General features: G+C 39.5%; 6 protein-coding genes across 8 annotated transcripts; 4 read left to right on the top strand and 2 right to left on the bottom strand.

The window, feature by feature from the left end:
- The first annotated feature begins 1,325 nt into the window (after window positions 1–1,325).
- On the top strand, window positions 1,326–6,427 carry LOC108103284 (frizzled-4). Of its 2 annotated transcripts, none has more exons than XM_017208695.2 (4): window positions 1,326–2,541; window positions 2,606–4,120; window positions 4,189–4,427; window positions 4,492–6,427. In XM_017208695.2, exons 2-4 carry the CDS (start codon window positions 3,117–3,119, stop codon window positions 5,343–5,345), a joined length of 2,097 nt encoding a protein of 698 aa, XP_017064184.1. In that variant the 5' UTR covers window positions 1,326–2,541; window positions 2,606–3,116; the 3' UTR covers window positions 5,346–6,427. The 2 variants fall into 2 exon arrangements, with proteins under 2 accessions (XP_017064184.1, XP_017064185.1); XM_017208696.2 differs by having other exon boundaries at window positions 2,588–4,120.
- LOC108103287 lies at window positions 6,353–7,793 on the bottom strand. Its single transcript, XM_017208698.2, has 2 exons — window positions 7,247–7,793; window positions 6,353–6,868 (listed from the first exon to the last, which is right to left on the bottom strand). The coding sequence occupies exons 1-2, from the start codon at window positions 7,475–7,477 to the stop codon at window positions 6,569–6,571; spliced, it is 531 nt and encodes a 176-aa protein (XP_017064187.1). The 5' UTR covers window positions 7,478–7,793; the 3' UTR covers window positions 6,353–6,568.
- A 123-nt stretch (window positions 7,794–7,916) lies between these two features.
- LOC108103286 (HMG box-containing protein 4) lies at window positions 7,917–9,846 on the top strand. The gene is made up of 3 exons (XM_017208697.2): window positions 7,917–8,155; window positions 8,212–8,730; window positions 8,819–9,846. Exons 1-3 carry the CDS (start codon window positions 8,122–8,124, stop codon window positions 9,517–9,519), a joined length of 1,254 nt encoding a protein of 417 aa, XP_017064186.1. The 5' UTR covers window positions 7,917–8,121; the 3' UTR covers window positions 9,520–9,846.
- A 355-nt stretch (window positions 9,847–10,201) lies between these two features.
- LOC108103289 (histone H4 transcription factor) lies at window positions 10,202–13,290 on the top strand. The gene is made up of 3 exons (XM_017208702.2): window positions 10,202–11,107; window positions 11,664–11,980; window positions 12,072–13,290. Exons 1-3 carry the CDS (start codon window positions 10,411–10,413, stop codon window positions 12,471–12,473), a joined length of 1,416 nt encoding a protein of 471 aa, XP_017064191.1. The 5' UTR covers window positions 10,202–10,410; the 3' UTR covers window positions 12,474–13,290.
- A 521-nt stretch (window positions 13,291–13,811) lies between these two features.
- On the bottom strand, window positions 13,812–14,668 carry LOC108103290 (60S ribosomal protein L36). Its single transcript, XM_017208703.2, has 3 exons — window positions 14,579–14,668; window positions 14,263–14,390; window positions 13,812–14,201 (listed from the first exon to the last, which is right to left on the bottom strand). Exons 2-3 carry the CDS (start codon window positions 14,383–14,385, stop codon window positions 13,977–13,979), a joined length of 348 nt encoding a protein of 115 aa, XP_017064192.1. The 5' UTR covers window positions 14,386–14,390; window positions 14,579–14,668; the 3' UTR covers window positions 13,812–13,976.
- A 989-nt stretch (window positions 14,669–15,657) lies between these two features.
- LOC108103288 (A-kinase anchor protein 1, mitochondrial) lies at window positions 15,658–22,642 on the top strand. Of its 2 annotated transcripts, none has more exons than XM_017208699.2 (5): window positions 15,658–16,043; window positions 19,322–20,530; window positions 20,797–21,187; window positions 21,254–21,387; window positions 21,776–22,642. In XM_017208699.2, exons 2-5 carry the CDS (start codon window positions 19,343–19,345, stop codon window positions 21,842–21,844), a joined length of 1,782 nt encoding a protein of 593 aa, XP_017064188.1. In that variant the 5' UTR covers window positions 15,658–16,043; window positions 19,322–19,342; the 3' UTR covers window positions 21,845–22,642. The 2 variants fall into 2 exon arrangements, with proteins under 2 accessions (XP_017064188.1, XP_017064189.1); XM_017208700.2 differs by lacking the exon at window positions 15,658–16,043 and adding an exon at window positions 17,970–18,305.

Raw genomic sequence — 22,642 nt, 5'->3', positions numbered from 1 at the left:
GCAAAAGTGTAAGCATATACACGTGTATATATGCTATATATATATATATATATAGTGCTGGTGGGTGTAGTCTATATATGACGACCTGGTAGTAACGACCTTTGCACAAAACACACTCTTGCATATCTGAATTTTCTTCTTTTTTCTGCCTTTACTAGGAAATCTACATATATGGGCGACTGAATATTAAAAATATGTAGATTTTTCCATTGTTGATATGGGTAGATATATATATATATATATATATGACCGATTTTCGGGTTAATATCTTTAACAAACTGATTGAAATTTTCCTTCTCATTTCTCAAAGTCATTTCCCAGTTTAACTCGTTTTAATATAATCTTTTTTTTGGGGCCAACATTTCCCTTTGCATGCAACAGTTAGAAGGCTTTATTATGTACCAAAAAAAAAAGAAAAAAAGGAAAGAAAAGAAAATCCTGCTTTTATATAGATGCTTGGCAGGTGCAAAATGCAGCGGCAAGTGCAAATGAGGCAAATTTCAAAGTCAAGTTTACACGCAGCAAATGCTTTTGTGCATCAACGCGCTCCTAGTTTTCCGCTGACTTTTCCGCGTTGCCTTCACGTTTCTCCCTCTGGCTGACGTCCTGGGCCAGGGTTTTTTCACACACCTTACCCCCTCCTGGATTTTCTCCCTTCTTACTTGCAGCAGTTGCGACTGCATAAGGAATGCCACACTTTTGTGTCCACACCATAAGACAAATTTTTAGAGAATTTCATTTAAGTTGAGTTAAATTTTAAACTTGAATTTTGAACTTATTTTTAGAGATTGTAAAAAATAATACTTTCTTGTGGTAAAATCTTATTTAAGGAATATTTTTAAAGAATGTTTTTAAAGTGTTTTTACAAATTTGCAAAACATTTAAAAAAAAAGGGAAAATTAAAAGATTTTTCTTTAAATTTCTTTTTGGTTTTTTCTATGAAATATTTCTGCTGTCTTTTTATCCTTTTCTATAAAATATTTTTACTTTTTTTTTATCCTTTTCTATAAAATATTTTTACTATCTTTTTATCCTGTTATCCTTTAGATTTCCTTTTTGGTTTTTTCTCTGAAATTTTCCTACTATCTTTTCATCCTGTTATCCTTTACATTTCTTTTTTGTTTTTTCTAAGAAATATTCCTACTATCTTTGACACAACTGTGCTAGAAGCGCTTTAATTTTTTTCCTGCAACGACTCTTCTCTGGGGTCCTTTATTACACCTCCTCTGCAGGCGTAAAAATATATATATATATATAAATATGTAAGAAAATGAACTTTATTTAAGAATGAAAAGGAATGCAAAAAAAAAGAGGCGTAAAATAAAAATGCAAGAATTGTTCTAAATCTGCATGGGGGAAAAGTGAAAGTGAGACTCTGGCCAGGAAAGGAGAAAGCACAGATTGCTCAAAAGGTAAATGGAAATACTTTTCAGGTAAATCCGATTATGGAATATTTTCCGAGGAGTGGCATATCTGAGATATGGTACTTCAAAAATATCCTTTGTGCATCCTTTTGCTAGCTACTAAATTGATGTAAAGTTGAAAACTTTCATTTGGCTTTCGTAATTAGTTGGTAGTTGCAAAAAAAAAAAAAAAAAAAAGTCAGAAAAGGATATGAACGTACGTGTATATCCTTTCCACATATGTGTATGTGTTTCAACGTCTGCGCGTGTGCGTTAAACAACAACAAATTCGCACACACACATGCGAGTCCTGCTGCTAAATACATAAACGTCCAGCAGCTGTCTCTTTTTAAGCGAACTGAAGCTCTCTCTTTCCCACACATGTGCGTATTTGTCACGTTTCATACATAAAACGTAGCATACATGTGTTACGTGTTTTTGTTGGGGGGTTGAAATATATGGGCGTGGCCAATGCTTTTTGCCATATGTGTGCGAAAGAGATACCGAATCGAGGTTAAAAAGAGATGGCAAAATAGACGAAAGGCCAGCATTAATGTTGAAATGGCAATTGTAGTCCTTGCGGCAATTGTTTTTAATTTAAATCTGAGAGTTGTTGAAAATAAAACCTAATAAGTCATAGCCAATATGATTTTTAAACTAATTTACTTAACATTTAATAATATTTTTAGCTTAATATACCATTTTTAAAAGCATGTTTAAAGCTTTTTGTTACTTAGTATAGTAAAAAATAAACATAAATATTGTATATTTAAAATTAAATATTAATTTATAAACAATTTTTGTGCGCTCTTTCACCATGGCGCCATCTATTTTATTTCAAAAAGTGCGCCTTAGGAAAAGCTGTTTTGTAGTTCCCATAAAATTCCGCCTGAGGACGCTTTCAACTTAAAAAAAAACAATCAGAAAATGGTCCCACCCAATGCCTATCGTTTTCAATATGGCGCCTATCGAAAAAAGATCTTGAGAAAATCTCGATCGGCCACACTGCTTTTTGTGTTTACTTAACATAACAGTCGGCTGTTATTTTTATACTACGGCACTATGATTGCCACCCCTGGTTTACATTAAAATATTACAATAAATACCTTTATTTAAAATGTAAATTCTTGAAAGGCAGGTGGGTATTTAAATGTTTAAACTATTTACTTAACTTATAGTAACAGAATGCCGTTCTTATTTAGTGAAACTTGTGAAATATGTAATGATTTACTAGATCATGTACGAGTTAATCCCTGAAGAAAACCCGTTTATCGACTGAGAACTGGCGAGAGTGGAGTGAGAAAGGGGAGTAGAACGTGAATGAGGTGGGGAAAGAGGAGAAGCGATAACAAGAACGACGCCGAAAAAAAAAGGTAGTTAACGAGTTGACAAGCCAAAAGCAACAATAACAAGCTGGAAAGAAGAAGAGCTGGAAATTATTGGAAAGAGCGAGCGAGAAAGGGCGAGAACCTGGAACAGGTTACCCCTTCCAGCGTTTCACTAAAGAACACAGAATCTGCATAAAGTTCGAATTCTTCGGGAAGAAAAGTGGGAACCATAAGTGAAGTTAACCCCTAAGATCGGATTCATTGGGAGATAAAAGAAGAAATCTTTTGGGAAGAAATCCCAAAGTGTAGATTTTTTCAAAAAAAAAAAGATTTACTAAATTCTGATTCGGAAATAAATTCATATCCAGTAAAGAAATCAGAAGAAATGATGCTTCCATACATAGTTTATCCACTGGTGATGATCCTCCTCTATCCACGTCTTACCAAAACCTCATCCGGTGGCAATCCCAGCGCAAGTTCCAGTTCCCCGCCAGAAATCCCCACATTCCGACAATGTGAAACCATTCGAATAGAAATGTGCCGTAAGATCGGTTATAATGAGACCTCTATGCCTAATCTGGTGGGCCACGAAATGCAAACGGATGTGGAGTACACCCTGCAGACATTTGCTCCATTGATCGAATACGATTGTAGTTCCCAGTTAAAATTATTTCTGTGCGCCGCCTATGTGCCCATGTGTACGCCCAAGGCACCAGTCCATGCTATAGGTCCCTGTCGGAGTCTCTGTGAATCGGTGAGGATACGTTGTCATCCGGTTTTGCAGGGATTCGGATTCCCATGGCCACCGGCTTTGGATTGTGAGCGGTTTCCGCGGGAGAATAACCACGAAACCATGTGCATGGAGGGACCAGGGGAAATGCATCAGCCGCAGCAGGATCAAGATCTATATGGGTTGCCAGGACAAGGAATGCCTGGTGGCCTGGGCGGTAAAGTACCAATGGATTGCTCAGGATTAGCCAAATCTCATCTGTATGTAAGGCTACCAAGATCGGGACGATGTGCACCGCTTTGTGAGGCTGATATATTATTTACGCCAGCGGAAAAACATCTGGCGGAGATCTGGGTCTCGACATGGGCCTATGCCGCCTTAGGTCTGGCCCTGGTGGCCACCGTTTGTCTTCTGGCCAGCGATGGCAGTCGTTTAGCAAGTGCCAAGTGGTCCAGATTGTTGTCACCTTTGATTTGGTGCCACAACATGGTCACTTTGGGATGGGCAGTGCGTTTCATTGTGGGAAGAACGGGCACAGCATGTGGAACGGATCCCCAAGCTCCCAATGAATCCCTACTCAGCGTGGATGGACTCTCCAATGCATCCTGTGCCAGTGTCTTCCTTATGCGATACTACTTTGGGATGGCTGCTTGCGCTTGGTATGATTTTTTTGGATTTAAAAATTCTATGAAATGACTTCTAATACCGTCTTCGTTTGCTTTTCCAGGTGGGCTGTGCTTTGTTTGGGCTGGCACCGAGACATTCGTCGGCATAGCCCGGATTCCAAGGGTCATGTGGCCATTCCCTCTAATTTTGGAGGCAGTCCAGCGAAAAGGAACAATGTCAAGAACGCCCAGCAGGATCTGACACAAAATAACTTTGTGTGTTTTGTGGCCTGGGGATTGCCGGCCTTTCAAACGGCAGCTGTGATTGTTGCCCGTTTTGTGGATGCAGATGAATTGCTGGGTGAGATTTGTTATATGCCTCCTGTAAAGATTTCGACGAATAACCCAAATCTTATCACCTTTAGGCGCCTGCTTTGTGGGCAACCAGTCGGATAAGGCTCTCCAGATTTTGGTGGCCACGCCTGTCTTTTGCTATTGGATTTTTGGGTCGATGAACCTGATCTCCGGCTATCTGGTACACTGTCGCACCAAGGAGATCTTAAGGAATAGCAATACTCTGAGTTTACAACAGCAACTCCAACAATTGAGTGCTCATAGTAGTTCAGGTATTGGTATATTCCTTTTCATCTATGGACTGGCATGTGCCCTACTCCTTTTGGCAGTCATTTACGAGTTTGCCAACATCGATGTTTGGCTGGGATCGGGTGACACCAATACGCCATTGTGGCCATTTTTAGTGCGCGCCTTTATGGAACTGATGCTGGGCATTTGCTGTTTTGCTTGGGTCTTAGGACCGAGCATTTCCACTCTCTATAAGAGACAAGTTGGCAATGGCAAGATGGTGAAACAGACGACTACAGGAGGAGGAGTTGGAGCTGGAAATCTGGATGGGCATAGTAGCTCACGAGGATCACATGCTGCTTGCAACAGTACGGTTGTCTCGTATCATTCAGTAAGGCCATCAATGGCAAGTGCTCCCTTGCCGCCAAGTCCCTACAAACTGAAGACTTCACCTGGAGCAGGTTCTATATCGCTAAATCAGATGTCCAACTATTCTCTGGGTAGAAGCATGCATCACCAACAGCGCCATTCACCCCATCATCATCATCACCAGCAGCAGCACCATCATCATCATCATCACTCCTCATCCTCGCATCGCCTGTATTATCCACCCGGTAGCTATGCTTCGCAAAAGTATAGCCAGCATGGTAGCTATTATCCACACTTGCAGCACTATGGCGATGAGACGCTGCTCTAGGCGGGATTAAGCCTACATTCAGGGGATGATACGACGACCCCTGCTTCCAGTCAATGTTCCTGCGGCAGCAGCTGTGCCAAAGTCAGTCCTGTACTATAATTTAAAGTGGTGGGGTTAACTAGCTATAAAACGGACTTAGGTTTAGGATATTTTAACTGCTCCTTCCCATAGAACACAATGAAAACCTAACTATGTACTGTGTATATAACCCGGGAAATGTCCTCTTATTTAGTTTAGACCAAAAAAGAAAGGTCATAGGTCATCTAGCCAACCCCCACACATACACACATTGTATTGTAATTGCCCTAGATGGGATCCCATATCCTATTTTCGTGTGTACTTAATGTTGCTCCTAATTAGTTGCCCGTTGCGTTGCCCTTTTGCCGTTTTGGTGTAACCAAATTCAATAATCGCTCTTGCCTTTTACACATTAAGATGTCGCCTGTGCGCTTTATATATATATATATATATATATATAGCTTTGATATATATTAAAACATATTTTTTTTTTCAAAAAGAGAAAGGAACACGCAGCAACCAAATACTGTGATACGCATGTTCATGTCTTCAAAAAATGGCCGAACAGAAAAGTAGGACCTCCCTTGCTGTCTTCTTACTCTGATGCCGAAACAAGTGTACTTAACAAATGAAAAACAATCGCAATTGCAATCCTAGAAGTAATGCCTAATTGTATTCAGTGTGCCATTAGCTTTAAGGACTTTACTGAGCAAGTCAAAAACACAAAATGCCTTGGAGAAATCGTTAAAATTTAAATCGAACTTTATGTGAGTGAAATTGTTAAAGATTTCCTTTAAGTGAAACCATATTTGGGTAGTATAAACCTATTTTTATACAGTAATCCCAATATTATTTCAACTATTTCAATGCCGTAGTCTCTTTCTAAGAACGTAAACCAGAACAAGGCCTTATTTTAACTGTCCAACTACCTAACTCTATAAAAAATAAGAATCTATACGCATCGTATAGATCTTAACTAACAGTATATGTATTTTGTATTGTGTATTTTTTATTAATATATATATGTAACTTATTTGCTAGCGAATAAAGTGTCGAAAAGTTAAGATCTGTATTTTTGATTTCATTTGTTGTGGTTTTTACCATGTAAAAAAGAGTCTCCAGATGTCACCATTACTCCATGAGCTTTGTTTTCCGTCTTAGGCGAAGAAAACCCCACCTGCCGTAAGGGAGGTGAAGACTTTCGCCTATTCACGAGTGGGTGGCAAGGTCGCCTCACTGCGTGTTGGTCCGCACAAGACGATGGTCTCATTCCGGTTCGTTGTGTTGTTGTTGTTCGACAAGGCCTGCGATTGCCAATTGTCAAGGTCCTCGTCACCGCCATTTTCCTTGGCCTTTTGGTAGTTTTCCATTTCGCTGGCATATTTGCTACTGGTGATTCCCAGCAGAGAGGCCAAACCACCGCCCACATAGTCGATACCGGCCAGGAATCGGTTACCCATCCGACTGGCCTTGTATCGGAGGCGTGGTCCTAATGCCATTTCATTCTAGAAAAAAAAAAGGTTCAATGAGTCACGATAATGGTCAGTGGGAGGGAAACATTGTTGATACTAGCTTCTTATCTTAACTGCCCTTGCTTGAATGCTTAACCTAATATATTTTTATGAAATGTATTATTTATTTTAGAAACCCCTAACATGAATTATAGAGCAAATCCTTTAATCATTCCATTAAAAACATATCTAAAAATGAATTAAAACGCAAATTATTTAGCTTCATGTTAAATATTATCAGAAAATAGACCTTGTCCATTAACCCTCACTCGACAATTTCCACACATAACATAGATACCGTTGTAAAAAACGGAAATAGCTTTTAATTCACAACTTCTAGAGGTCATTATCACCAATCCCCAGGAGACATACCTCATTTAAATGCACGCCATAGCACTTGGCCATTTCCGCATCCGCCTCGTCCTCGCTACCCGAGGATAACTCCTCCATTACTCCATCGCTGAAGTACAGCATGCGTTTATTAGACTGCAGTTCAAGGGCTGACACATTGTCCGTTTCGGATGCACTTGCTCCAGATCCCAATCCTGATCCTTCTGCAACTCCGACGACATCCTTGCTTATTCTCATGTTTTCCACTGACATGGCTATATATAAATAGCCGATTAAGTACCGCTTCGACTGATTGACGCTGTGCGAATGTTTTTGCGGTTGAGCTTCGTTTGAATCGCAGCCGCCGTTTTGGTCATGAAAAAAAACGGGTGCGGGTCAACGCCAAAATACAACTACAAATATGGTCGAATGGGGGCCGAAATGTCCTTGGGTTGGGGGCCACCGGCGGCTCACGAGAATCACCGAGAATCGCGTGCCATGGGGCGCTTCACTCAGTCAGGTGCAAATCAAATCAATAAACCAAAAGCCGCTTCCACAACTAAAAAAAACAAAACAAAGGTGCGGTAGTGTGGCCAGCTACTGGGTAACGGCAGGATGCCAATGTTTGGTTGGCAAGGAAATATGTTTTAATATGCATGAAAATGTACATTATTACTTAATTTGAACCTTGCAGTCTCGTTTAAATTGTAAAGAGTTTTCTATCTGTATTCAAATGAGTAAATTAAAAAATAAAACATAAGGCGTATATTATGACAAACGAAGCCAAATTCATCTATTACCTGCGTTAAATAGTCTGCATCTGCTCGGTCACACCGATCAGCTGTTTCTTTGCGTCGTTAATTTGTTTTTTTTTTACAACCAATTGCATCCGATTCTTCCAAATCGGGGATCTGAAAATGGAGTCGCCCACCTCGCACCTGGTGGCCAAAGGTAAGTCGTTTAGTGTTTATATCGAGTACGAATCGAGGTCAACGATTTGGGATTAGATTTCCAGGTGACGGGTGTCTCGCGCAGTGGACGCGTACGCAAAAAGTCATCGAAGCTTTTGGATTTTGAATCGCCGGAAGAGATTGAAAAACGAACAAGGCGGCAAAGTGGAGGAAGGCAGCCATCTAGATACAGCGGACGCGGCAGACCATCAAATGCTTTGCGGGACTTAGATCTCGACCAGGAGATGCTCGTCGATGAGCCCAACATCTCTGATAATGAGGAATTTCATCCAGAAACACCAACTACTGCCGTGGCATCAACAATCCTAAATTCCGATGACGAACTGGACAACTTGGTGCAAGATCTCGTTGATGGCGTTCAGGCTGAGGCCACCAATCAGGAGTCCTCGGTCCGCCAAAGTCTCTATATGCGTGAGAAGGCCAATAAGCGGAAGGTACTCAAGGATGGCAAGGTTGTCAATTCAAAAGCTCAGCGTAAGGACAAAGGCAAGCAACGCTACACTGCCTATAGTCTGTGGGCCAGAGAGGCTCGCAAGAAAGAGCTCCAGGATCTGGGTACGTATTAATTTACTAATTATTGCTAAATAATTTTTAAGCCATGTGCTAAATCTTTCTATACTTATTAATTTCCAATATCCTACAGACTTTACCAGCGCTACTAGACGCCTCAGTGAAATGTGGTCAAATGTCTCCAATCGGGACAAGAATGCCTGGCGGCGCAAGGCCAAGATTCAGGCTTCCAGGGCCAGATCGCGTGACAGAACTGGTCCAAATGGCACAACACAGGTGGCAAGCAATGGCAGCACACCAATAGTAGATACCCCACAACACGAGACAATCTTCCAAAATCGAGCAACAACTAGTCGCACTAGAAAATTAGCTGCTGATCGGCAGCAATCCTCTATAGAAGCTGCGGCGGCCGCAGCAGCGGCGAGTACTTCCTCTCAGAGACGCAGCATTACCACGCGAAGTGGCAGATCTCCAGCCTCAACCAGCACTGCGAAACAGCAATCCTTCGCGGATGGGGATGTAAGCAGCCGCACTGGTGGTCAACAGAAACAAGACGAGCTTACTGGCAAGACTAGCATCGAAGTAATCGATGCAGCGGCACATCTGAAACTTTTGGGCGAAAGCCTGACTGTTATTGGCGAGCGTCTGAAGAAGCACAATGGTTACGTAGCCCTCTCAGGTAGTCTGTCCGTACTCCTGGACAGTTTGCTCTGCGCCATGGGACCGCTGCTCTGCATGACCACGCAGATACCGGGCTTGGAAAACAAAGCTCAGCTAAGTAAAAATCTTGCCGATACACTGGATAATATCGCATACGTTATGCCGGGACTTTAATATAGTACTTCAGTACACTAGAATAACCATATAATATATATTTACATACATATGTATGTAAAACCATACCAGGCAGCTGAGCTTCCAACGGGGTTCGTAAACCGCCATTGGATATATATGTTAATTAAGAATTAGCCGTCAACCAGCAATCCATTAAATATATCTCTAGTTATAAGCAGATCAAGCATCTCGATCCTGAATTAGTTAAACTATCTTTGATACATCTGCCTCTTTCCGAGTTGTTTTTTATTGATTTGGATTGTGATTTAAAACTTTTAAATTTTAGTTAAAATTTACCTATTTTTTCCCCCTTAAAATAAAATAACTATAAATTATTTTTTGTATTTATTCATGGTTAACATATTAAAGAGGGTTGTTTTTCGGCTATTTAAAACAACCCCAAATGTATCTTATAATCCCAAATCTTTTCAAATAGTTGGATCGATACATAGAGTGGACAACCATAAATCTCCTCAATTTAAACTATCGTTATTAACAGTAAAGCTATAACTCTTTTTTTCCCATTTAAACATATATTTTTAAATGTATTTTCAAAAACATAATTCAATAAATTCAAAAGTTCCGTACATATATAGCAAAAATTAACTTAAAAGACAATAATAATGAACGAAATGTAATTAAATTGTTAAATTTACCAATGAGAGTGTTCAATTCTGACCTTTTTTTTAAATTGAATATTTTGGAAATTGTTTAAAAATAAATCCTGAAATGATTCTAGAATATTGCAACTATCGCAATCGATAGGTATCGGCGCGGCCTGTTGCAGTTGTGGGTGACTGTCATCGCTAGTTTAAGCAAGAAACCGCCCGAATTTTTGCCAGATTTCCATTTATCCCGGATAGGACCTTCAAATCCCATCAAGAAATAGACATGTTGAGACCTCAGCCATCAATGCCATTGCCACATCCGCCGGGGAAACGAAAGAAACCCGCTGAATTGCAACTGACGTGCGGATGGCGCGGTTGCCAAGAGATTTGCACTGGCGAATGGAACCTTAATAGCCACATATCCGAGCACCTGGAACAGTATGCCCGAGACCAAGACAATCAAGAGGATCATACCGATCACAAGATCAACCATCAATGCACTTGGAACTCCTGCGACTTCTGTACTGAAAATCTGGTGGAATTCGAACGGCATTCGTATTATCACGGATACTATCTACATCTCCTTCTGCAGGGCAAGCTTGAGTGCGATCTGCATCCAGAAATCCCCGCCTGCACTGCCCCAGCTCGCATTATGGACAAGCTACCCATTCTTAGCCAAAACTTTCACTGCGGTTGGACGGATTGTGAGCGCGAGTTTGTCTCGATTGTAGAGTTCCAAGATCACATTGTCAAACACGCCCTGTTTGAGTATGATATACAGAAGACTCCCGAGGACGAGCGACCCAAGACCATGTGCAACTGGACAATGTGCCACAAGCATATGGGTAACAAGTACCGTCTCATCGAGCACATCAGCACCCATTCGAACAAAAAACTGGTGGCCTGCTTCCACTGCGGCGAGCTGTTCCGCACCAAGACGACTCTCTTCGATCACTTGAGACGACAACCAGAGAATAACAGTGAGTTGTGCAGAGGGATTCTGGTATTCCAAGGACGATTAAACCTTTTTTTTTCTTCTTTTATATTTATTACAATATGTATTTAAACTTCAAGCAATTAACCTAAAGCTGTGGAAAAATATTTCTATTCTTTCCGAGAATCTTCTTTTAAGCAGCTGTTAGTATAATTTGTCTGCGCTAGATGTGTACATATATTTATATGATCTTTAAAAGTCAAACTATATTTATGTTTTTTCCATTCATATGAGAAACGTAGACATTCAGCACACCACCTCCATTTTGTAAGCATTGATTTTTCAAGCGAGACAATAACAGCTTTTGGTAACAATCACCAACTATTAAACCACAATGGTAAACGCATATAGGGGTGAATTATTGGATCAGCTTCTTACATATATTGATTGTTGTAAGCATCCCTCCATAATGTAAATGAAATGCCACCCTCATACCAATATGATTAGTTAGTTTTGAAGAAATTGCTTCTATTCATCTGAACATATTATAGTTTAGATAGCTTTATGTTCTTCCTTTAACTTGTGAACCCATTTATCCACAGCGAATAACTTCCAGTGTGCGCAGTGCTTCAAGTTCTTTGCCACCAAAAAGCTGCTAAAGAGCCATGTAGTACGGCATGTGAATTGCTACAAGTGTACCATGTGCGACATGACCTGCAGCTCGGCCAGCTCGCTGACCACCCACATCCGGTATCGCCACCTCAAGGACAAGCCGTTAAAGTGCAGCGAGTGCGATACACGCTGCGTTCGGGAATCCGATCTAGCCAAGCATGTTCAGATTGTCCACTCGAAGACAATGCATCAGTGCGAGCATCCTGATTGTCATTACTCCGTGCGCACCTACACGCAAATGCGAAGGGTAAGTCACTATCTAAGTTAGCAACTTATTAACGCTGCATCGTTTACAGTTTTATATAGCTTTTAATAAATTCCTTGTATCCCCTTTACAGCACTTCCTGGAGGTGCACGGAAATAATCCTATTCTGTACGCCTGTCACTGCTGCGAACGCTTTTTTAAGAGTGGCAAATCCCTCTCCGCTCACCTGATTAAAAAACACGGCTTTCGACTACCATCGGGTCACAAAAGATTCACCTACCGTGTGGACGAGAATGGATTCTATCGCCTAGAAACGACAAGGATTGAGAGTTTAGAGGTTACGCAGCAAATACTATCCCCGCAGGTGAATATCTCACTGGAGATCGATATGAAACCAGGCACGGGAACCTGTTACGAGATCGTTGATCCCACAAATACTGAATTCGAGCGTATCATCGTTTCGAATAATCCGCACGAGGCACAGCTGATGGGCGAGGTGGTCATCTCGTTACCCAGCTTAACGGAGGAGCTGTGAGGAATGGAGTTGAACGTAACTAACGGCAACTAGCAGCTAAACACTTCTGATCTCGTGTGCTCCTTTAACATTTAAGCATTCGTACTAAAAACCTGCTTAGAAACTAGGAAATTGATCGTCAGGCGTTGTCATAACGCCCAGAAACACAATGCCTATGACAAGATTAATCATAGAATGTAGAATTAAGTCAACTGCTTTAGGGCCTTAGGGTAATATGCTACGATAAGGATAAAATCATTTATAATTGCTTGTATTTCGATCCCGACTGATCAATAATTTTTAATGTTCCCCATAAGTTTTATAAAATATTATTTAGGTTTGTGTCTTGTTTTGTTTTAAATAATTTAGCCATTCATTAACCTTTCAGTTAAAATACACTTTTTTTGTTTGGTCAAGATTTATAAATATTTTTGCCTGTTTCAAAGATTTAGAAGGTTATTCCTAGGTAACTTAATTTCGTTGACCTTATATTCATTTTCTGCTCAAACTTGTCTCCCAAAAATAAGGGTTTTAGAGATTTTAATATTTTACTAGAAACATTTTCGAAAATTAAGCCTTAGACAAGAGTTATATCAAAACTCGACGCTATGTCGTTACCGGAAAAAATGCATTGATTCTGTACAATCATATCCTAAAACACTATTATTATTATAAAATGTATGTGAGTGCCTGTTCATTTGTGTGTTTGTAAGTTGTCGGCATTATCTATCCCGGATCGGGATCCATTTGTCATTTAGTCGTAAGCGATTGACAGTTTCCAGTAGCAACTTTATTTGTTTAATTTGCTTAGCCAATAAATAAACCTAGCCAAGAAGAATTCCGTCTGTTTTTGATCATTAATCGAAGGAAATTATTCGTTTAAAACAAAGGTATAACTTTTACGTTGCCTTTTGGTATGAAATACTTTAAAGTTTAAACTTAGTTGTTTAGCTATAGAAAGATTTTAAGTAAAGGGATATTGAAATATTTAAAATTGATGTTTGTTAATGGAATATCTTATTATAATAAACTTTTTTAGGAGTTTAATTTCTTAAGGCTCTTTTGAACTAATCTGTTTGTCTCTGCTCGTTAAAGACAGTCACATGGTATTATAGTACATGATGGTATTAGCTTTATAAAAGAAGACGACGATAAATCGAATTTTTTAGCTGGTTGAACTTTGTTAAACGAAAAACATTTCTTTTTGGCTTGCTTTTATTCTAGAACACAATTCTAGATTCATTTTTAGCTCAACCCAAGGGTAGATACTCTATTCTGGGTCTATTTCCACACAATTTCTTTGCCATTTGTGAGGTTAGCTTCCTCTGCACTTCAAAAAAATAAACACATTTCTGGTAGTTAGGATTTTTAAAGATTTTTTGTTGTTTAATTCTGGGATGCTTAGACTCGCTCTCAAGTAACGTCGACATATAGGTCTATATGTTTACACCGGAAAAAAAAAAAGAGTAACACAAAACGCGTCGTTCGCAGATTTTTTCCGATTTCGAATTAGATTCCATCCGTTTACTTGGCATGGGTCTGGGCCTTCCTCAGCTGGGTGAGGATGTTGGACATCTCCTCACGCTTCCTCTTGGCACGGATGTGTGTGCCCAAGCGACGCTTGAGGAACTTCAGGGCCCTCTTATCCTTGGACACCTTCAGCAATTCCATGGTGCGCTTCTCATAGGGAGCATGGCCAACCACTTCACGGACCAGATCGCGCATGAACTTGGTGTGACGGGTTTGGATCTGCAAAGTATATTCTTCATGTAAACAAATGCCGGGAAGTATTAGGATAAACAAAACTTACGTTCTTCAAACGAGATCCACGCAGACCCTTGACCTTCTTGTCACCGGTGTACTTAACATTCCTGATCTTGGTGGTCTTGTGGCCCTTGTTAAGACCAATAGCCAGCTCGTAGCGCACTGCCATCTTCACTAAGTATCAAAAAATTTGGTATGTGTTAAAAATATTTCTTTATAAAATCACTTTCCTTCGTTGTTTTATGCTCGAATTGCAAACGTTTGGCTGATTTAGATACTGTAGTTTATCTTTTAATCATATGGTACACAATTTGCACATAAAACAAAAAGATGCTGTTTTATTTCACGGAATAGCACTCTACCTCAGTTGCTGTTAAAAGAAAGAAAGAGCGAAAAAAAGTGGGCAGGAAACAATATGGCAGCTAGCGATGGGCGATAGTCGTGTAATAGTATCGATAGGATACGAAGGAGCTGCCAGATAGCAGAGGGATAACATAAAATTAAATATTAAAATACAAATATTATATATTGACAAATATTTATCCCTCATTTTTATTTAGTATAAACAAATATGTGTATCTATATGTTTAAAAAAATTGTACTACATTTACTGATTTTACGATGAAAAACATTGCCGAAAATCGCAATACTTTTCTGGGTGTTTAGTTATAACTTATTCAATATAATGCGCACAGCTAAAAAAAATCAACTGTTTAGAGCTGTTAACAACTTTACATTTCGATTCATACCAATATCTGGTTTATTTTGGGAAATTCGTATTTTGATAATCTTTCGCATTTGTAAGGGATATGTAAAATATACCATCATATTTTTTTGTGATCAATTTCCAAACATATTTTTCAGGTTTCAATAAAGTTTTATAGGGAATTGAATTACGAGCTTATCATGGTATTTCGCTCTATATTTGGCGGTGTTGTGGGTGAAATACTATTTTTAGGACGAAAACCCGAGATTGATAAATATTTGTTAAGGGGTAACATCATTTTATTTTTTAGTCAAATATTAACAAAAATTATGATTTAATTACTTTGAATGGGAATTTAATAACGAGACCAAATAGTTTTGTCATTTCACATTTAGACATATTTGGAGGTAGGTGTGAATGCAGTTTTACAAGGAATTGAATAACGAGCTCATATGGGCTTTACATTGTGTATAAGTTTTGGCGTAATACCACTGTTGGTGTTAATTCTTTTCTTTGGCGAATAACATTAGAAATATTACTATTATGGTCTTTAGCGGTATAAAACAGATTTTGTTGGGGAATAAAAATAACTTAATTATATCGAAATAAATGGTTACGCATTTACCAGCACTATAATTGCAACTAGGTGGCAGTGCTGCACCTCCAGCTGCCACTTCAGAGTTGCTAGCCAACAATCAATAGCTATCGATATTAAATTATCAACCCTATTCATACATGGGTTGCCATTCAAACCGATGACCAGCTCCACACACGTTTTTCGGCTTTGCGCAAACATTTCGTGAGCAATTTCAATTGAAAAGCGTGTTTTTAAAGTACGCGGCACATGAAACTTGTCCATTTTATAATTGCGAATCGTGACAGGCGGTAGCCACAAATTGCCGGAGTTTCCAAAAGGGATGGCAACACTGCCGCACGCCGGCCATGTTATTGTGATTTGTAAAAGGTGGAACGTAGACACGTGTTTAATTCGTGCAGCTCTCTAACGTTGATAATTCGCCAGCAAATAATCCAAAAAACTAAGAAAAACACGCGAGTGCAACATATATTATAAAAAACATCCACATAGTGAGCAAAATAAGTTACCCAAGCGGTTGTAAGAGGTAAGAAATCGAAGCACGCGGAACATAACCTAGTACAAAAAGTGAGTTGTGTGAGTGTGTGTGTTTGCCAAAACAGAGAGATGAGATGGAAAATGGTGTCATGTTCTGTTCTGCGTGGATTTGTTCCACTGTCTTGAGTTCATTTTGCACACTTCTTTCTCCTCTTTCAATTCCCTCCTCTCATCTTATATTTTTTTAAAGTTTTTGTTCAAGTGTAAGCTTTCTGTCGGTCGCCGCCGCTGTTGTTGTTGTTGTTCCGGCAAAGTGACAGTGGGTGGCAAAGGGAAAAATTTGAAGTTAAAATTGACGATTACACAATGCCATAACACACACACAAACAAAGGAACTGAGCATACTTATGATATCTATGCGTGTGTATGTTTACAGCTTTCACCGTTAATTTTGGGTTTTTTAGATAGAAAGAGAGCGGCAGAAAGGAGCAGCCACTCCCACAAATATATATACACCATATATATATATATATAAGATATAGAGGTATTTCCCCCGATTATACAATCCCCGCCCATTTTTGGCCACCATATGATCGGAAACCACGTTGCCAAGATTATAACAATGTGGACTTTTTCGGCTAGCTGGCAATGTTGTTGCACCTGGCTTGTTGTTGTTTTGATGCTCTCTTTAGCCGCTCTGTCTATCTCCACCGCTCTCTCTGTGTGAGTCTAGCTCTTTCGAAGTTTAACAGGGAATTTAACATTTTTTGGTTGTTGCTTCATCTCCTCGTTTCTCTGCTTCTTCCTCTTCTTTTGGCCGCATGGAAATTCGAGTTTTGAGCAACAACAACATGCAAGTTCAAAGTCAAAAATAACAAATAACAGAAACATAAGAAAAAAACATGCCTAAACATGTTTGTTTGTATGCCAAGACACGCACGCACGCACACTCACACATGAATAGGCTTGTGTAAACAAGCTTACAGTATAAGAAATTAAAATGGAAAAACTGATAAAAACAAAGCGAAGTTTCAATACCCTGCATATCCATTTCCATATTAGGCTTCTTAATTAAAATACGAAAAGTTAATTTTTATTATCTCTTGAAACAACTTCTTTTTGGCGTAAAATTAGGTTAAAATTAAAAATTATAAATCAATCTGATTTTATTGAATATTATAATTTTTATATTCATATACGCAGTTATAAACTTCCTAATAAAATTATAATACTGTATCTAAAGGGTATAATGGAAACTAAAAAAATCCCGTCACCCGGTTTTTTTGTGATTAGGAATTGCCACAGCTGTCTGGCCGATTGCCCTTCCATGGGCATTTTATAGCTCCCCATTTGGCCCCCTACCTCCCTTGCCCAATCACGTCATACACAGAGCGATCTGTCGCTATTTGTTGTTTGGGTGGTTTGATTATTGGGCTTATCATCTGTCCACTGTGCGGCCGAGGACCTTTGGGCCCTAACAATGTGACGAAACTGTCAAAGGGGAATCTTAGTACAGTGGAGTGAAATAGTTGAAAGCAAAAATAAATTTATAAACTATGGAATAAGTAAATTAAAAATTAATATATATTTTGTGGTTATATTTCCTTTTAATCATTAATTAAATCGTCACTAATTGTGCTATTAATGCTGAGCTAAATTACATAAAAATGTTTGAGCCGCATTACTAGCACATTAAAGAACCACTGTGCGGATATGTTGACAATATTTCAATGTGCATTTGAGACGCATTTGGATGGATTTCGAATAACGGTTTTCAGATTTCTTTGTTCTAATGAGCTCGCCACTCTCTTTTGCCTCCGTGTCTCTCTTCCACTGGGACATTTGTTTATGTGTGTTTGTGTGTGAGTGGGTGGAAAGGGGCGCTAAAAAAAACTTTTGCCACCACGCATCCTCTCTCTTTCTGTGGGGTTAATGACGGGGGGAAGAAGGTGAAGAATGGCGGATGGAGCGGAGAATTGGTGCCAAAATACAAATAAAAAAGTCAGAAGAAATAGCAATTAGAAGGCGGGCAAAGTAGTTTCCCTTCTTATATCGAGCAGTCGATATCTCGAATCTCTCGAACAATTTCGCCGGCATTTCGAAACCGAAATAAATCAACAAAAAAAAAAAAACAAACAAAAACAAAAGGCCTCAGACTCCAAAAAAAAAATAAAAATCCCAAACGAATTGATGCCATAAAACGACAAAAAATACAAACGAAATCGGAAGAAAGAAACAACGAACCAGTTTTAAGATCACCCTTGTGAATTAGTGATATCCAATATAGTGTTATATATATTTTAGTGATCAGGTGAAGAATTTCTGGCAAACTGTGGTTTTCGTAACTTTTAGTTTTGTTTTGTAATGATTTCGTAACATTTGTCATAGCCATACGTAAACGTAACGGTTTGTTCTTGGGCTCTCTAATTTTCTTCACCGCTCTTTCTCTCCTTACTTGTTGTTCTTGCGCACGCGCTCTTTGCATGCGATCTTGCTCACACTATTTCGCCCTCTCTCATTCTCTCCTGTTGCGTTTTTCCCTTCCGCGTGGCATTCAAAAATCGTTTTGCACCTCATTCGCTCTTTTTCTCTCTACATTTTTGTTGTTGTCTATATTTACGTATTTATTTGTTGCTATAAATACGCAAAAGTTCAGAAAGGAAAAAGCCAAAATCAAAAACCACACACACACGCATGCATACTTATGCAAACAGGCACATGCACGCGCGTCTCGTGATTCCCAAAAACAATTGAAAACCTAATTTTAGGGTTTTCAAATATTGATGTAAAATCGTTTGTTATTTTAAAACGAAAATGATCATGTGAAGATTGTTACAAGTTAAACATTTCCAAATATAATTATACCTTGAATTTAATATAAATGTTTTAAGTTTTTGTTCCAGTTTATCTACACTCATTTAAATTCAAATCAATTCATTCAGTACTTTACGTTATTTAACAGAAATACAAATTTGTGTACTTTTTCTTATCTTTTGTCATGACAAGCATTTTGAATATATTATTATATACGACGCTTCTTGACTTGTAAATTGTTGCATTGATAAGATAAATATTGACTGATTGTAAATTTAAAAAATCAGACCCATTCCCCTTATAGATTTAAATATTTGATATATGAAAATATTTTTAAAACGGAAACCTACTAATATATATTAAGCAACTAAAATCAATTTCAATTTTTGTTTGGGAACTTTTTCACAGTGGTTCTTGGGTTTATATCATTAGTATCTTGGAACAGAGTCTTATCAGTTCTTTAAAATTAGGACAAAAAAACAAAAACTAACTAAAGCCTATATAATTTTTCAGATCCTTCAATATTCAGCGAAAATGGTATCCGGTCGTCCTCTACTCTACCTCTCACTGCCCGGTGTAGCATTTATACTCGGCGTTTTTTGGTTTCGGCGTAGAAATAAAAATCGTTTAGACAAGCCCGATGATGATGACACATCGACCATTAAGGACTCGTCGATTGAACCAAATGTGCAGGCGCGCAAGGCCAATGGTGTCCTGCAGAATGGTAAATTGCCACAGCAAGCGGCCAGTAAGTCGATGAACATCAATGGTACAGTGGCCAATGGAAATGGAAGTGGCAGCAATAGCGGCAGTTGCAGTGACGAGAAGGATAGTCCCACTACCATGTTATATGGTAAATCCGCGCCCATTAAAATTCAAAGCAATGGGCGCTCAACAAATGGCAAGCATCAGCAGCAGATTGATTCCGAAATGCTTAAGTCAAAAATTCAAGATGCCGAGCATAAGAAACTCTGCTCCATAGATGAAGATTTCGAAAATCTATCATCGCCACGTGATCTACCAGATTCGGTAACTACACGTGTGTCCTTTTACAATCGTAAAACCAGCCAAAAGACGGTGGAACCGGTGGTGATTAAGGCCACACGTACACCCAAGATATCGCCAGAGAACTCGTTCTTGGACACCAACTACACTACCAAGGAATGCGAGCAGAACAATAACTGTGAGCCCAAGGAGAATGAAAAAGAGAAGGTTGCCAATAAGGAGCCTTCCGTTAGAGAGTCCAATGAGGAGCAGGATCCAGAGCAGACGGTGCTGAAGGAGAATGTGGTGGATAATAATGGCAACCAGAAGCGCAATGTGGATGCAGCCAGTCCATCGCTTAGCATTTGCAGTGTTCAATCGGGCGATTCCGGCAAAGGATCCAGCTTGCCACGCTCGGAGGCTACACGCGTAAAGTCCAGCTATGAGTTCCTTTTTCCCATCAGTCTTATTTGTCACTTGTACGGACGCAAAAGGGCTTTTATTAACCAAATCAAAGCTAAAACTCTGGCCAGCGTTACTCTAAGCAAGAATCCCTATTTGGGCAAGGTGCGCATTTGTACCATTGAGGGAACAGAGAGCGAAATTGATGCTGCACTGGCCATGATCCGTCAACGTTTGCCGGCCAAGCGGTATCCCAACTTTACCATGCAACGCATCCACTTTGCGCTTCCCCAGACCATAGTTCCTCTTTCGACCGAAAGCATCTACAATCTACAAGTGAGTGATGGTGTGACGATGACAATGGTAACGATGCCGCCGACACGACATGGTTATAGCCGATTAGCTAGCCTAATTAGCTGATTTGATTTGATGATTGTTATGGTAGTATTCCTCCCGTTGAATACGCAGAGAGCAATTTTTGTATTTCTCTAAGTGGTCAGACACTGTTCCTGTCGTGTCGGCGCAATCGAAAAGTTTTGATCGAGTTTCGAGTCCCCATCCAACTTATATCTTTAATGACTTGGCTAACTCCTCCTCCGCAGCTGAAACTGATTGAGGGCATCAACAACGATGTGGTCGTGAGTGCGGTGCTATCTGGGTCGCATCTGTTCATCCAGCACCCATTGCATCCCTCGCATCCATCGCTGCCCATGCTGCAGAAGCAGCTGTACGATAGCTACTCCACCATGGAGGCTCCCCTGCTGCCCAGCATGGAGATCAGTGCCGTGTGCGTGATACCAATCAATGGTGTCTGGTATCGTGTCCAGATCGTTGACACGGATCCCGATGATGAAGAACGTTGCTTGGTCAAGTTCCTTGACTTTGGTGGCTTCATGAATGTCGGTTTTAGCACACTGCGTCAGATTCGCACCGATTTCATGAGTGTGCCCTTCCAGGCCACTGAATGCATCCTGTCCAACATTGAGCCCATCGGTGAGTGTTGGTATATATAACCAATGTTTGTGATATTTACTATGTTTTCATTTTCTTTTTTGGCAGATGAGACTTGGTCCATCGAAGCGGCCGAAATCCTCAACCAACTTACCAAAGGCATTGTCTTGCAAGCACAAGTCGCCGGCTACAATAGTCACAACATACCAGAAATCTATTTATTCGCTTCTCTAGGTCCCAATGTGAGTATTGACCATAGATTAGAGAGAGATAGAATGATTGTAAAGAGGGAGATAGCTTGGGACAGCACGTGACATAATGGCAAAGCTGTTATATTATGATAATGTTAATGATGATAATATTTTAGAGTAGTATTTTCTTAGATTTAGGTTAACCAAGGCATTTATTTTGTTTTAAATTTAACAAGTAAATTCTTTGAATATGTAATAACTTTAGTAACTTTTTAAAAACAAAGGTATAAGTGCTTAAGTGATATTGTTTTATTTTTAGCAAATCCCAATCAAAAAACCTGTATCTTGCTAAAACAAAACAACGACCATGCGTCTGTTTTTAAAGAGTTAACCAATCACCTTTGGATAGAACGTTTCTAACTCTTGTTTTTAATTGCAGAATATAATCTTTATCAATAAGGAACTGGTCGCCAGAAACCTCGCAAAATGGGTTGAGATGCGTGACTAACAACAGCCTTTGTGAACAACTCAACTAGTAACCAAGAACTAAATGAAAACTAAAAGCAAACTTAAACAACAATCACTCAAACCCAAAATCAAGCAACTTGGCAGTGCAACAAAGGAATGCTTGAGTCTTGTGCAACAGGCCAGGCTCTCCAACAAAGAGGCGGCGAATTCGTGACACGGATTGTGGATCCAGCTTTTTGCCGTTAGCATGTAGCACATATAGCATATAGCAGCAAATGGCAGATTCCAAAACAGAACTGCCAAATGCAGAGGCCCCAAAACAAAAAAACAACAACAACAACAACAAGTTCGTTAAGTTGTAGAATGCGACTGAGTCTAGAGAAAGAGCCCCTTAATCATTACATAACATACAACAAAAAGAACAACAACACAGACACACACACATAAACACACACACACACGCATATATGAGTAAGAGCATCGCACCACCTAACACCTCACTAACCCAAAAGAAAAAAAAACAAATATGCAAACACACACACACACACACGCATTACACAACAAGGCAAACGTTTGTTTGTTGACTGCCCAGGATTGGATACCAAAATGGGGGTAAGAGATCAGCTAGGTTATGATTTGTGACCACCACATGGCACCAAATGGGCGGGCGGGCATCCTGCGGATCGGCTAGAACCGTCGGATTTGAGAACAACGAACCGCTTAAGATATTACCATACTCAGTTTATAAGTAGGCATTACTACCTAGTGTAAATAGTTTTTATAAATTTAACAAAAATGCAAAAAAACAAAAATACACTAAATAAACTTAACTAAAATA

This window comes from Drosophila eugracilis, unplaced genomic scaffold (assembly GCF_018153835.1).
Source record: "Drosophila eugracilis isolate 14026-0451.02 unplaced genomic scaffold, ASM1815383v1 contig_2147, whole genome shotgun sequence".
NCBI classification, from domain to species: Eukaryota; Metazoa; Arthropoda; class Insecta; order Diptera; family Drosophilidae; genus Drosophila; species Drosophila eugracilis.
The sequence above is the reverse complement of the archived record's forward strand: the minus strand, read 5'-3'. Positions and strand labels throughout refer to the sequence as shown.